The sequence below is a fragment of the Melitaea cinxia genome, chromosome 18, assembly GCF_905220565.1.
Source record: "Melitaea cinxia chromosome 18, ilMelCinx1.1, whole genome shotgun sequence".
NCBI lineage: Eukaryota > Metazoa > Arthropoda > Insecta > Lepidoptera > Nymphalidae > Melitaea > Melitaea cinxia.
In genome coordinates, this window is record NC_059411.1 from 5,991,349 (window position 1) to 6,008,402 (window position 17,054).

Below are 17,054 nucleotides of genomic sequence, written 5' to 3' on the forward strand. Positions count from 1 at the left end.
CTGAAAAAAAATGAAATATATATATATATATGTTAGTGGTAGTTGGGTAGTCAGTAAGTAGGTTTATTTTGCTGTGGAAGTGCGAGTTCACGCTGGAAGATCAATAATGGGTCACGCGTTGGTAATAAGAATTCTACCTTGGGCTGGACTAGCGGAGTAAGGAGATTCACTATAATAAGAGACCAACATATGCTGGTGCTGATTACCATTTTCAATTGCTCATTACCGTTTGCCAAAATACGAACGGGAAAATGGTAATTATATAAACGATGATAAGATATTTGTATACTTCTTCATATTATATGATCTTTGTAGAACTTAAAAAATTAGAAACTTAATCAACTCAAAGAGTATCCTATGGCGACTGTTACAATGCATAAAAATGTTAAATAAAAATATTAGACACCACGGAAATCTCGAACGGTGAGGAGATTATTTGTTTGCCAAACACAATTTCTGTGCGATTAAGGTAGGTTAGAGTTGACGCCAAAACACTATTTGACGTGTTACCCGCACGAGTCGAGATGCAGAACCAAGCAAGTTATTTTACTCTTTGTGCAGAATTGAGTGCAACCACCGAGTTTTCTACAGATACCAATTTACACTATGCAGAAAAAAATTACCCTGCGACTGTATGAACAAATGGTAGTGAGTCGGAAGTATTGAGACAATTTTCAAAGTCGTTACAAATTGCCTAAAAGTATTCTTTAATATGTATAATTTTGATAATTGGTAAAGCATATTGTGTGCTATTTAAATAACTTCTTAAAAATACGATCTTTAGAGTATTTTTATATAACTTTAAGAGCATGAACTGCTAAAATTTGGAAATTGGGACATGAATGGTGATGAAATTTGAGGAACTTTTACGAACATAACTAAGCTATTTATAACAATAGGAATATATTATGTACATCTGTATATAGTGCTGCATCTATATTTTACGTAAAATGAAAAAAAAACGTAACTTTATATCTAAGTAGTTATTTAGGGAGGGCCGCGTGATATGTACGTGTCCAAATAATCACCCGGATATATATTTTTTTGGGTATTTTTTTTTTCGAAATTTTAATACGTCACAACGTATTTTAATATAAAAAACAAAAAAAAATCTTCAATTATGAATTTTTAAAAGAACACGTTCTATGAATATACTAAAGCATTTTATACAAAATAATTTATTTTCTATTTTAAAACCCTTTAAAAATAAAAACTAATAAAAAAAACCCGATTGATTTTAGTTTTGGTGATTTTGTTTTAATTTCGGGACTTGTTAAAAGATTTTAGGAAGTTTTTTCAAGAGTTGGCAACACTGGTCATAAGTCCAATGATCGGTCGTTGACCTTGAGAAAGTGAAATAAAATGCGATTAGTAAATTTGCAATTGTGTTAAAATGAAAAAAAGAAACTTTAATCATAGAACGCAAAGTTACATACGCTAAATTGTTGTGTTCTCGCATCGTCTACTAAAAATCTAAACTATAAAAAAGGAACGGAATCATTATTTAATTTTATACGTATAACGTCTTATTATTTCGTTTGAACGTTTAAACTTATTATTTTAATTACAAAAATGTCAACAAGTGTTCCTTTAGTTGTGAGGCTTTTAGCGTCATCTGTATCAATAGCTGGAAGAGCTGGAAAAATAGTGAGAGATGTTATGAGCAAGGGTGAACTGGGTATTGTAGAAAAGGTTCGAAAATTTTAACTTTTGTCTATTTGTAGAAAATTACGCTTAGAATTGCTTTAATTAACTATTAATATACTATATATATTATAGGGTAAAGACGATTACCAAACAGAGGCTGATAGATCAGCTCAAAGATGTATTATTGCATCTTTGGCTGCACAGTATCCAAAAATTAATATCATTGGAGAAGAAGATAATCCAGAAAATGAGGTAAGTTTAGTATTAAATAATTTCATTTTTTTTCATATAATATTAACCTATTACCATAAAATACTGTAACCTTGCATGGATTTTGAAGTTTTTTCTCAATAACTCCTTTTGCTTAAGAAAGTCATAAGTGACTCTAAGTTACTCTAATAAAGTTGATTGTAACGAATAAAACGCATTTAACCACCAAAATTGTGCTTTAAATGATTGTGTTTGCTCACAAACGAAAAAAAAACCGATTTCAATTACATTGTCGAGTAATACAATGTAGAACGACAAAAAAATAGTAAAGTAACTACACGTTATCAAAGATTACTCAAAAAGTAGTTATCATATCTCGATAAAATTTATATGTGACCACATGATAAACATCAGCTTTCGATTAAATTAAAAATTATCAAATTCGGTACACCCAGTAAAAAGTTATTGCGGGTTTTCGAGAGTTTCCCTCGATTTCTGTGGGATCCCATCATCAGATCCTGGTTTCCTTATCATGGAACTAAACTAGGGATATCTCCTTTCGAACAAAAAAAGAATTATCAAAATCGGTACATTAATTAAAAGATTATGTGGTATAATACAACGTAGGTCGACGAAAAAAGCGTCAAGTAAAAACGCATTATTAGATATAACTCGAAAAGTAGTTGTTAGATCTCAATAAATTTAAATGGGACCAATTGACACACACCACCTTTCGATTAAAAAAAATTGTCGAAATCGGTCTACCCGGTCAAAAGTTCTTCTTCTTCTTCTTTTATAATTGGACTCTCATAGGAATTGCCAAATTCAGAGTGTTTTCCATCAATTACTTTGAAGACTCTGCTCGTAAGATTAGCGTTGTGATACTACAAGGTTATGTACGGTTGGCTTCACACCACTTATTTGTCTAAAAAAAAAACAAACACAACCAGTGTTAGTATGTTAGAAAAAAAAACATCACATTTTAATATTGTTATCTAAAATAAATGTACTTAAAATATCTACTAAGGGAGTATTTACATGCGACAGAATAGATTTAAAATCGATAGGACGGGGAATAGATGGAGGTAGATAGTCGAATAAAGAACGGTTTTTTGGGCAAGAGAAGAAAATGTGATCCAATGTGCCTTCATCCAAACCACACTCACAAATAGAGTGGTCCCGGACTCTAATTTTTGCTAAAAATACAGGAGAACAACAATGTCCAAGTCGCATGCGGCAGATTGTTGAGCAGACGGTTTTTATTGCTTTCCTGTATTTAAAAAACCATGGTTTAACCGGAATTTCAACCTGGATGGAGGCATAATGCTTGCCTCTGTCCCTACTAGATGTAGTCCACAGGGTATTCCACTCAGTTATTAAATTCTTTCTAGCAAGTGGTAAAAGATCATGGCAATGTGCTTTATACTGGCTTAGCGAGCCTGATGATGAAGCTTCTCTAGCATAGGCATCCGCACTCTCATTACCAGCTATTCCACTATGGCCTGGAATCCATGCCAGCGCTACTTGAATATTTTTAGAATGACAATCAAAAAGTAACTGCCTTATTTTTAATATTATTAAAAATAAGGCAGTTACTTTTTGAACTTATTTCTTGAGTGAAATTGGTTAGAAACAATTGCCTCCAGAGAGCTTCTGGAATCCGAGAGAATAATGGATTTATCTAATTGGTGGGATTCAATAAATGAAAGAGCTTCTAGGATAGCTAGTGATTCTCCTGAAAAAACCGATGAAATAGCTGGGAGCTTGAAATTCAAAATCACATTAACCCTCGGAATCCACACTGCTACACCCACGCAACTATGCTCATTCAATTTGGAAGCGTCTGTAAAAATAAGCAGCTAATCTCTAAAGTGCTCATTAATGATTTGTAGAAACTGATAGTTGGAAAGAATGGAACCCTTATCTATTGGAAAATTTAATATTATATTCGGAGAAAATACAAGAGATTTAAAAGGCGTCTCAAATAGAGGATTAAGTCGACATTGAAAGATGGGACAAGGTAGGCGAGCGATTTTTTGATAGCTGATCACAAGACATGGAAGATTTTTGTGCATCCAATAATTTGAGGAAGAAACTAACTGTGACAGATAATGAAGTTTGTCAATAAGTGGGTGGGAAGTAGATTGAAAAATTTTGTATACAAACCTATCAGATAATAATCATAATATACCTTTTTAAAATCCTTGTATTATGCTCTTTAATTTGATACCCATAGTGTAGTATTCGAGAAAAAAAAATTTTTTTCATTAACTACAATGGCTTCGCGCAGCCACCATGTTTGATTTTTTTTTTAATGTCACCTATCTAAGAACACTTGGGCAGCTAAGACGAACCTAACGATACCTCAATTATGTAAATCCGTTCAGTAGTTCTGGAAATATGAGGTAGTAAAGAATATTACATACAAATATACATACATACAAGATACGCGCGAAAAACATAACCCTTCCTTGGCAGTCGGGTAAATATTGCCTTCTAAGTTGAAGTGGTGGGTCAACACACTCAACTTGAAGAGCATTTATGGGCGATGACCTCATAGCACCTACAACAATACGAAGAGCTTTTGTTTGAATTTTATCTAGCGATTTCAGATAGGTTCTACTGCATGGCTCAAGGAGAAACGATCCGTAATCTAAGTGACTACGAACCAGAGAATTGTATAGGAGTTTCTGGGTATATGGGTGAGAGCCCCACCATACACCAGAGAGGGCGCGAAGAATGTTTATACTCTTCTCACATTTTTGAGTGATATGGTTGATGTGATGAGTACCGTTCATCTTAGAGTCAAGATAAACCCCCAAGAACTTAACACAATTCCTCATTGGAAAAACCTGAAGATTATTGTAAATACTAATATTCTGGATGGATCTAGAGCGCGAGAAAACCACCACTGTACTTTTTTCCGTTGAAATGGATAGGCCATGTCTATCCAGCCAATCATTTAAATAATTAACGGCAGAGTTCATGCGAGCGGAACAATCTGAAATATTCTTAGAAGAAATGTACATTGCTATATCATCTGCATATTGGAGAACATTGCAAAAGCAATTAATAGAAAGGTCTAAGTCATATGTATAAATACTATAGAGGAGAGGGCTTAGCACAGAGCCTTGGGGTAATCCTTTCCATACTAACCTAGGGGGTAGAAAAGAATTTTGAGAACAGATAATAAGAGAGCGAGAAGAAAGATAGTTGAAAATAAAATTAGTCATCTTCACTGGAACACTCAGCTGGAGCATTTTCTGCCTGAGTATCGGAAGAAGCACGTTATCATATGCAGATGATATATCAAGGAACAATCCTACCACTGATTCATTCTTCGAAAAAGCAATGCGTATGTCGGTTATAAAAGTTCCTAAACTGTCGGTGGTGCTATAACCTTTTCGAAATCCGAACTGAGTTTTAGATATAACGCCTTTACTCTCCATTAACCATTCCAGTCTATTTTTAATCATGTGCTCTAGAATTTTTGCTAAAGTAGCCGAGAGAGCTATTGGGCGGTATCCATTGGGGTCTAAGCTATGTTTTCCGTGTTTTAAAATGGGCAAAATAATTTGAGTACGCCATTCTTCAGGAGGGACCTCAGATTGGTAAATGGCATTCATAAAATTTAGGCATACACTTTGAGTTGCTGGACCGCTTCTGAAAATAAAAGAATAGGGAATCCCATCTAAGCCTGGAGAGGAGTCTTGAAGAACATGTAGCACTAACTGAAGCTCCTCCATAGAGAACGGCGAATCGAAGTAGTCTGTTGGTTGAAGGGACGCAGAAATATGAGTAATACATTCCTCAAAGGTTGGGGCAGATAAAGGTGCTAACTTTTGTTCGAAAGCATTTATCCACACAGATGTATCATTAGACTGTTGAGAATCACATACAAAGTATGACCCCCTAAATTTTCTGATATTATTCCAGACCAAAGAGGAATGGGAATCCGGGGACAGACTTTCACAAAAGCGTGACCACGCAAGTTTCGTTTTCTGAACAAATAGTCTAGTCGCATCCGCTGCCACCTTTTTATAATTAAGAAAATTTTCCATAGTCATGGATGATGAATACGACCGTTCAGCAGACTTACGGAGTCTACACATAGAAGTGCATTCTGCATCCCACCACGGAGGAGACAGTCGTCTATGATTTTCAGTAGTTTTTAAAGGGATTGATGTATCTGCAGAACGTATAAACACATTTTTAAAATGAGTATATTGAGAGTGAACATTCTCACAGGTGATTGGCGGAATATGACTAACTTCATTATCGGTGGTTACTGCAAATTTAGACCAATCTGCCTTTGCCACTTTATATTTGAATCTGGGCCGGCCGGTAATAACATTTAATCTGGAGGAATAGGTTATCGAGATGGTTATTGGGAAATGATCACTACCAAAACTGCTGGGTAATACTGCCCAAGAGAGTGAAGGAGATATTGAAGGGGAACACAGTGACAGATCAACTGCACTCCTCGGATTCTGTAGGGGGGAGACACGTCGGGTAGGAGAACCATTATTAAGTATTACCAGGTTATTGCTATCTATTAGATCCAGTAGTAGTGGGGACATATTGTCATTAAAATATGATCCCCATGAGGTGTGATGAATATTGAAATCACCTAATATTATAAGGGGAGCAGGGAGTGAAGATATAATAGATGAAAATTCGGATAAAGCTGAAGAAGTGGGACTAGGGAGATATACTGACACAAAAGTAATATTAGAAGAGCGGACGGCCACGACATTTATATGTTCACTATGTACAGGTAGAGGGACATGACAATATATACATTTATTGGAGACAAATAAAGCAGCTCCACCATGGCCATCATTTCTGTCATCCCGGAAACATGCATAACCGGGAACTCTGAAGCGAAAGCCAGGTCTTAACCATGTTTCCTGGATAGCTAGAATTGATGGGTTGAAAATATTAATTAAGTGAATAAGGTCATGTTTTTTATTTCTGATACTACGGCTATTCCACTGGATCAGCTTGCTTTCCATTATTGGACAATAGAGTAGTTAGCTGAGTCAAGCTGGTGAGAGTTTTGTTCGGTAGTCCGGTGTCACTAAACCGGGAGATAATATTAATAAGAATGTTGGCGAGTTGTTCTATTAGGTTATCATTTGGAGATAAAGTTTCCTGTGTCAAGGCACATCCATTAAGAGTCTGTGAGATAGGTTCCCTCACAATATCCCGATGAGCTAGTCGGTCATATCCTGGAATAGCATTGGGGATTGGCCGGCGAGCGGTGAATGTTGTTTTTTTGTAAGATATGGTTTTAGAAAGGTTAGAATTGGGAGATGTTGACATAATATTGTTGTTAGGAGAGGATCTAACAGTGTCTGCAAAAGGGCGTCTTACTTGGGGAAATCTGGCTGAAGCTTCTAAATATGAAATACTCTCTTGAGACATTACTAATTTGATCGCCTTTTGTCGAGAATGCTCTGGGCAAGATGTATTGTTTGCATTGTGAGTACCAGAGCAAAATAGACAGGTTGGTGTTTCTACTGTACAAGTTTCTCCTTCATGCATCTGAGCACATTTGAAACATCTTGGACTTGACCTGCACTGTGCTTTAACGTGCCCAAATCTACAACATTTGTTGCACTGGATAGTGGGTAACACATAGGTTTCTACAGGCAAAGAGGTAAAATAACAATAAACATGGGGAGGGAGTTTCTGTCCAGTAAATGTGAGGACTACAGACTGTGTTGGAATCCATACAGGAGAATTATGTTCATTAATCGATTTTCGACTTAGTCTCCGGGCCTTGACCACTCCCCTATAACCAGAGGGAACTTGTAAATTCGTTACTAGTTCTTCCATGGACCATTCAACAGGTACTGCACGGATGATGCCCATGCGAGATACGCTGTAACTGGGAATAGATGCAGTATATCCAGAGCTAGTAAGAACTGTTAAATCTATAAGAAGGAATTAGCCTGCTGTGACGTTTTGAATTCAATCGATACGCGATTACGCCCAATACGCTTTATGCCGTCGATCACAATATTAGTTACTTTATTTTTGTGTAAAAACTGACCGAATTGAATAGGCCGCAGAATAGCTCCACTATTGGGATTAGTTTCTGTTTTGGAAACATGGACAATGAAAGGGGCAATATCCTCGGTCGAGTATAACCTCTTTTCATTTTGAAATTCCGGCGTGACATAATTCAATTGAATGGATGGTGTTTGATGAAAATTATTAGTGGGTCTTTTAGGTTGGGATAAATAAGCATCGCTATTAATTCTTTTTCTATTATTAGTTTCATCTATTTCCATTGTTTGGGAGAAATTACAGGAACCTCCACCAGGGTCAGGGGGTTCGGAATCCATAATTAATTACTTAAATATACTTACGCTTACAATATACACGACAAAAACAAACAAATAAGACTATACACACAGTAAAACTATACACAAAAACTAGAAAAATAAGCAAAACTTTACGCAACAACGAAAACACTTGTAATTGTCACTCGACCAAAGAGCAGACCGGTCAAAAGTTCTGATGTAACATACATTAAAAAAAAATACAGTCGAATTGAGAACCTCCGTCGGTTAAAAATTAGACAAACTTAAGTTACAAACTACAACATTGCCTAGCTAAATATCTTTTAAAATAAATAAGTATCGAAGCAAAAGTTTTGATACTATTATGATTATAATTTTTTCCACTGTATTTTTCACAGTCTTTAATTACTATACAATATTATTTTAGACTAGCTGCAGCCCGCGACGTCGTCTGCGTGAACGCTATACAGCACCTATATACCTATGATTATACCTTTTAAAATAACATTCATTTGCCCGTTTCTTCTTTACATTTCATATCTACAGAAAAATCTCATAGATGGCGCTTTAAAATTGTCTTGTCTACTTATATTCATTTAATTATGTTTATCGGTTTAGTTACTTATATTGCGTGATTTTTATACTGTGAAGCTAGCTTATATAGCGTGATTATTAACATAATAACAACAACATTAGAATATGCGTCCTTAGATTACACGTTGTTACAGAATACGTTCAGGAAATAAAGGTTCACAGCTCGTTCCCGGTAGGTGATAGCATGATAATATGTAGCCTATATGTTGACCCTACTTCTTAATAATATTCGTGCCAAATTCGAAGTAAATCCATGCGGTACTTTTTGAGTTTATCCCGGACATACATACAGACAAACAGACAAAAATTCTTTTAGAAAAATATTCAATGTACAGTTTGACTTTCCTACCATTTTATTCTATGTATAGATATGGCTAGGCAAAGTTGTGCAGGTTTCTTCAAATTTGCATACAAAAGTGAATTGCCCATGATAGGTAAATAAAAGAAAATAAAATATCATATCGAAATGTATTTTTTGTATGAGATAAAATCAACAATGAAGAACATTTTCGTTTTACATTATAGGGTACTTACCTAAATTGTAACCAAAGTCTTTTCTTTGCAAAAAATCTTTAAGTAACAAAAAATATTCTTATTAAATAAATTAAGATTGAAAAAAATACTTGCTACGTAATATTTGTGCTACTGTAGGTACTACCTACTTACAAAGTATTTTACTTAAACATATGAAAACATCTTAAGTAGGTACTAAGAAAAACGCTAAGTGACGCAATTTTGTTTGAAAACGTCTATATGTCAGTCATTAAACGTCAGTTAGTATCGTTTGTTGATCTTGCAGTCGAGATCGTTTTTACGTACTCCTGTTCGAAAATAACGTGTGAAAGCTGCGGAACGTACCATGAGTGCACTTTCCGCAGCGCTGGAACTAAAGTGGAGTGAGACACGGAGCTCGAAGGTATTGTAATAGCTCTAAATTCTTCTTCTAATCTTAAAACTTAACCATGGATGTCTCCATAATATCTCCATAACCAAGGGGCTTTGCATAGTGGGAGTGGTACCAGAAAGTAACACATCCCCCCTCCATCCTTCCCACTAAAACTCCATAAATCGACGTCCGATAGTCTTAGAGATCACTTAATGAGCGCACGCCGGAAAAGTAGCAGCCCTATCCCTAGGCAATGTTCTGTCGATTTTTTTGAAAACCTAATACAACTTTGCCGACCAAGATTTGCCCGTTTAAAATACTACTTTAAACAGAAAAAATAGTAAAAACATATAAAAGAGCATATTATCTTTGATATACATCGTAATACTACGCGCGTATCGTGACTGACATTGGAAGTGACACTATTAGTTTATTTTCATATTTTCGCCTGTACTTTAATTTTAGTTTTACCATTTGCATTGCCGGACTAGCTTTTAGTAATACTATAGACATTAAAAACAATTCTCAACGACAATAATTTAACATATTTGAATTTAGGCAATGTTGAGCAGTGTTGGCAAAGTTGTAGCATTTTACGGTACATATCGAAGAAGATTCTCTAGTGTAGGCTTGTTAATAAAGTGATGTCATCAATATGACGTCACTATCTCAATATAATCACGTTCGTGCTATACTTCGCGATAATTCTTTTCACAATTAAACTATTTTCGACACAAAACAATAACTTTAATTTTATGACCTTTTTCAATTGCTTTATCGTTACACTCTACAACAATATTTCAATGAACAGAAATTCTAACATTAATACTCAAAGTCGCAAACAATAGTAATTTTAATAATCTGACGACTCGAATAAGAATAACGCCAGCGCGATCGTCGCACCGTATTTGAAGCGTCTGACCATCGTACAGAGGGGTATTTCATAAGAAAAGCTGGTCAAAAATAATGTAATATATTCTGTGTCTTATTTTGATGCAATTTGGTAAAATATTTACCAAAATTTTGATTAAGCTCCCAGGGGATGTCTTTCCGAACCAATACGATTTGGGAACCTTCAAGAATCTGAAAGTGGATCTTCTGTTTCTGCAGATGGTTATGGGCAGCGGTGACACTTACCATCAGGTGCGCCTTTTGCTCGTTTGCCCACCTTTACTATAAAAATATATATATATATATTTAGTCACCATATTGTAATTATTAATTAGTAAAAGGCATATTCATACAAAAAATATAGTTTATTTACTCAAATCAAACAAAAAAGTAATCAGTCGGAAGAACCATCCCATGCTTCTTCATCAGAAGTTTCATCACTTTGATCTATGTGCAGCTGCATATTAGACAATTGATCATCATCATCATTTTGGTCATATTTCCAAGCAAATAGCATTTCCAGAGCAGCTGGCGTAAAAGGTTTGGATTTTTTGGTGCCTTAGGTCTTATGCTACTGAGATATGGATCAGAAGTCAAAAGTAGGCGGTTTAAAACATCCCTATTACATTGTTTTCTAGAAAATTTTCTAGAATAACATTGTCAAAACATTCGGGAATGTTTGTTCCGAGCTGCCAATAGGAAGTAATGCATCCTTTATAATGATGGGACCGTGTACTAATATCTTATGGAAAGTTGGCGTCATCGGATGCCACGGATACAAATTAACATAAAGTTGAGCAGTTTCATTACAATATACTGAGAACTTATCAATATTGATGTTGTATCCACTTGATATTACTTCCAAAATTGTTGCAAATCTTTGAATTAAGTTTTGGTCAATTCCAGTAATACGTAAGGATATTGCTGAAAAACCTTCTGCTGGTATTTCCGTCATTGGTAGATCCATACCCTGGTTTTAGAACATCTACAATCAGACCAAGCTCATTCTTGAATTGTTCTTGAATTTTTTGTTTTGTTGCTTTTACTATGTCCTTTTCAGCTCGCTCTCTTAGCTGCCATTTTTTGACCGGTATTTTATACGAAAGATGAAGAAGTGCCTCGAAAAATCTTAACCTTGCGTGTAATATAGACAGACCGAACTCCAAATTGGCTGGTTCTGCTGAACTTACTTTGGATAAATCATTAAAGTCTTTGGAAGTACACTTACATATATAGTATCGCATAGTTGAAGCAGTTTGTGTGTGTAATGCAGCCGCATTACACACTTTGCCGTCCACCATAGTAAAAAGCATCTTATGAGTGATAGATATATTAAGATCTCCTTTTTTTACAATAGTGCATTGCAAATGATTAATTTTGTCTTAAAAATAATTAATCTCTTCATTAGTCACATCATTTGATTCGTGTATAAACCTAGAATAGAATATAATAGAATATTAATTATTACACACACATAAACTACACAAATAAAATAAAGAAACGATTAAATATACCTAATCCTCATTGGTTTACAAAAACGTGAAGAAGAAGGTGTAGGATTTTGCCATATAATTTTTCCATTCATGCACAGCCGAAGAGAAACTAGGGATGACTGACATATATTTGAGTCAGAGTCTGTACTATTTTCAAATTTCTGTTTGTATTGTGTTTATTGGGAACCATCACAGCCCCATTTGTGAATCAACTCCAGATTGAAAGGGCCGAGGTCTGATTCGCTAAGGGCATTCACAACCTCGTCCAGGTATAACAACAATCTCTCGCCTGTGTGGTTAAGCAAAGCCTGAAGTTCAACCTCTGCACAATTTTCAGTCACTCGAAACGAATCTGAGCACGGGTAGCATTCCTTTTTAGCTTTCTGTAATATAGTATAACAAGGATACAATTTTCGGTCGCTGGTTCTTACAATTTCGTATTATCTCCTCGTCAATGCTGCCTCCACGAAAATTGTTAAAGCTTGAGTAGGTGTCATGGATCTATCCGCAATATCAGACTTATTGCTTTCTTGCAATGCTTTTCTATACTTATCACCTCTTTTTGGGGATGTTATTATATCTTTAACTACCGAAGCCCCACCTATGTTTCCTGATTGACGGAGTACCATTTGACTAGCATATAAAAGTTCTGGCGCTGTCATTTCCTTTCTAAAAGGCTCGGTTTTGCGACGTTTGCTACGCTCCGATAAGTCTTCAAAGTCTTTAGAGGGACGACCAACACTTGATATTTTTTTTTCTCTTCATTGATATTGTCCCTTGGAGCCAATCTCGATTCATTTTCAAAAATTTATCTTCTGTTCTTTTTGCAGCTATCCACCGTGACTTCATTTCCGACTTTAGCTTTGCAAATTTAATGATAAATTTTTTCTTTTCCTTACTATTTAAACTGTATTTATTTATTATTATTTCTTGTACCTTATCTATTTTTTCGCTAAAACTCTTCTCATTTATGTTCTTAGTCATCATATATATACTGTGTCTTGATAAAACAGTTAACCCAGAAGAACCTACAACCATAAAATACGGTAAATAAATATCTGAACGCAAATAAAACTTTGCTTTGTAAAAGAGTCAATTTAATTAAAAAAATATCATTCCAAAAGTGGCACTTAGTGGCACCTAAATTTTATGTAATTCTCTTCACAACTCATTAGGTTAATAGTAGAAAAAAAATACAAGCTGGGACCATTCGGGAAACATATTTAAAAAACTTAAGTATTTAATCTTTGAATAAAATAAATAATATGTTGAAGGTAGTTAGAAAAAAGCTTGTTTCTAAAGATACTAAGCAATATAATACCAAGTTACTAATAAACATTAATTACACATACCTGGTGCATAAAGGTCCATTGTATAAAAAAGTTCAGTTTCACTTAATCTTGTTTCAAATAAAATATAAATTTCAATTGTTTTTCGCAGCAAACCGTATAGAACAAAGACGATCTAAACGAGACGGTAAAATGACGATTGATCGATATGTTTAACGAAGCAAGAGTGAATGAAAGTTTACGGTATATCATTCATTATGTCCTTATCTATGACTATGTAGCAAAATTTTCTAATATTTATAAATTTTGGTATATCATTCATTATGTCCTTATCTTGACTATGTAGCAAAATTTTCTAATATTTATAAATTTTGAATTTTTGAATCTTGACCAGCTTTTTGGGTCAAATCACCCTCTGTGCATCGTCTGATTGTCGCAGCTCGCTGTATTCGAACTATACCTAAATGGAAATAGTCTTATATTACGCCTATAAAGCGTCTTCGAACCATATACGGTCACGCGCTCGCGAGGCTCGCGCTGACGTAATATTTAAGGCCAGTATCGACTCGTATAAACATGAACCTAACGCGGCGTTAGTACAATAATAAAGTCGAAGCAACTCGTAGAAACCGGTTTTTGATATCGGAGTGTCTCTCGCGCCGACATACATTATTAAAAAAAAATCCTTTTCATATTTGCCTTAAATTAAATTTGAAAATTTTAAACATATCCAGAATTTATTAAAGGGTGGGACAGGAGCAAATAAATTTTAAAATTCAATAAGTACATAGTAGATAAATTGCTTCTTTATCTTAACTAACGTAAAGTATTTCAATAACGGCGAAGTTTGTTGTAGACGTATTGGCAAATCTAAAATTTAAGTTCTGGCGGCTTGCGGTCATATGATGTACCCCGCGGCTCCAACAGAACAATTGTGTGTCGACTACATGGTGTCCCCCATGGCCCAAACAGAAAAACTAAAAAATCAAGGTGGCATTTAATGTGTCAATTTATCTCAGAAAAAACTCTATTATAGTTTAATTGTTCACTGACCTTGTTTCTGACCTCTATTTCTTATGAGATAGAAAAAGTTGTGTAGTTTGACATGACCTTTAATATTTTCAGGGTGAAGTGTGCACTGAGTGGCTATCAACAGATGCTGATAAAGAAATATTATCTCTTGAATGCCCTCCTTTCTTGCAAGGTGTAAAGGAAGAGGATATTGTGGTATGGGTGGATCCACTCGATGGGACTTCTGAATACACCCAAGGTTTTTTAAATATTTTAAAAATATATAACATAGAATTTGTAAATTTTATTTTGTGTACGACTTTGAAAAAAAAATTGCGTTATTTAGACCACACGACTGAAGTAAAACTTCTGCTCAATAGGCCAGCACTGTGTCTTAGATATACGAAACGTAATTGGCTATGAGAAAAAGAAAATGTGTGCTTGCATCTCTCTCTCTTGCTCTGTTCGCCTTGCCCAATCACACTTTGCGTAGCTTACTTCCCAAGTCTAGCGTGCGTAAAGAAGTTTTACTTTAAAAAAAAAAATTGTAACATTGGTGTATATTAAAAATAAAATTATTACAGATTATTAAAATATGGCACAATCATTGAAATAATATAAAACAAAATAGCAAATATATAATGAGCATGACTAAAAAATATTTTAGGTGCCCTTATGTTGAAGAGAGATCCTTGGGAAAGATGGAAAATGTATTTGATGCACCCATTAATAAGTATCAAGTGGTATTTAAGTTTACTCCAGTCAAACTATGGTAAATGGATAATTTGAACATAATAGTGATTATGGGGTGTTAACAGTACAAATTTAATGAAATAAAACACTTGTCTCAACAAAAACCTTTTATTTAAAAATTAACATTCAATTATTTTGAACTAAAATATCACATCATTTTGGTGCATGCATCACAAATAACCGTTATATTTAGGGTCTACTTTACTCTTATTTTGTAAAGGACAGAATCTGAATGCATTTTTTTTTCGAAATAATAATAACATTTTAGTGTGCTTCACTTTAGCACCTTTAACACATGTAGCTTGCATGTAAAAAACAAACACCTATTATTGCCTTGAAGAAACTTTATAATTATTTTACCTTGTTGCAGGCTTCTTAGAACATGTGACAGTACTGATTGGTATTTCAGTCAATGAAAAACCAGTTGCTGGGGTAATTCATCAACCTTATTACAAGAATCTAGTAGGTAATGAGAAAAAGACTGGTAGAACAATTTGGGGTCTGCAGGAAGTGGGTGTGGGTGGATTCACTCCTGCACCACCACCTTCTTCTCTTATTATTACAACAACCCGGAGTCATTCTAATCCAGTGGTAGAAAAAGCATTGCAAGTTATGAATGCAGCACAAATTCTTAGAGTTGGTGGTGCTGGGTACAAGGTAATACAACTTTTCTTGATAAATATTAAATAACTGGGTGACAGAGCAGCTCGGTATTTTTTACTAAATCAGGTTTTTTGGAATCATATTTAAATACGAATTACATATTAATAAAATATAAATAATATTTTGTTTACCGTTAATGATAAAAAATATAAATAAATGTAAAAAATCAAAAATAAAAAAATATAATTAAAAAATAATAATTATAAAATATAAATAATATTTTTCGATTTTACATACATTATTAAATAAAAAAATAACGAGTGCAATTAGAAAGAAAAAGAAAAATAATGATCGATCGAGGATTTAAACCATGATCTTTTCGGTCAATCGCGACTGGCCGATTTCCCACCTGAGCTATTACAACTTTATTGGCATTTGCCTGGCCTTCATATTCTAACGATATTTTTTCATTGTCTAAAAACTGGGATAAAACGACATTTTCTAAAAATGAATCCTAGCTAGATTTATTTATCTCCCCCGAAATTCCCTGCATACTTATTTTATGATAATCGTTGGAGCCATTTCCGAGAATCAGATTATATATATATACGAGCAATTCTTGTGTGTGTATATATATATATATATATATTGCTCGTTTAAAAGTATGAGATATCTAAACATGTAAATTAAAAAAAAAATAGGGTATTAAATGTGGTAACGAGTGTGTTCTCATAAATGTTTTTGTACAATTAACACAATTTTGTTATAATTTAACGACATATTGCTACAATTCCAAAAAAAAAAAAACTAACTCAGTTACATTGAAATAAAGGCATATTTTAAATAACAAAAAAAAACCTATTTTATCTATTAAATAATCCGTCAGATGTGCCAATATTTTGAAGAAGCTATGAATACATTTTTTTACCTCAAGTCAAAACTACTGAGGTTATTCATTCATTTATTCAAGTTCTATGAACACAGTTTCTACTTGGTGGTATAACAATTATATTTATTAATTTTTATACATGGAATGTATGTAAATTTGATAATTTACAGGTTCTACAGCTGCTAGAAGGCTTGGCGTCAGTTTATGTTTTCGCTAGTCCTGGTTGTAAGAAATGGGATACATGTGCTCCTGAAGCAATTCTCACTGCTGCTGGTGGCAAGTTAACTGATATTTTGGGAAACAACTATAAATATGGAGCTTCTGTATCAAGGCCCAATAAAACTGGAGTTTTAGCTGCTGTAAATGATGAACTACACGACTATGCATTAAATCGAATACCGCAAGAACTAAAAGAAAAACTAGCAAATAAATGAAGTTGTAATAATAAAAGCTTTTTTAAGGACTTATTGTAATTTG

At 34.2% G+C, this 17,054-nt stretch overlaps 1 protein-coding gene across 2 annotated transcripts; it reads left to right on the forward strand.

The window, feature by feature from the left end:
• The first annotated feature begins 1,557 nt into the window (after positions 1-1,557).
• LOC123662374 (3'(2'),5'-bisphosphate nucleotidase 1) lies at positions 1,558-17,050 on the forward strand. Of its 2 annotated transcripts, XM_045597220.1 has the most exons (6): positions 1,558-1,692; positions 1,780-1,899; positions 14,447-14,591; positions 15,000-15,104; positions 15,456-15,742; positions 16,748-17,050. In XM_045597220.1, the coding sequence occupies exons 1-6, from the start codon at positions 1,573-1,575 to the stop codon at positions 17,009-17,011; spliced, it is 1,041 nt and encodes a 346-aa protein (XP_045453176.1). In that variant the 5' UTR covers positions 1,558-1,572; the 3' UTR covers positions 17,012-17,050. The 2 variants fall into 2 exon arrangements, with proteins under 2 accessions (XP_045453176.1, XP_045453177.1); XM_045597221.1 differs by lacking the exon at positions 15,000-15,104.
• Positions 17,051-17,054: the final 4 nt, after the last annotated feature.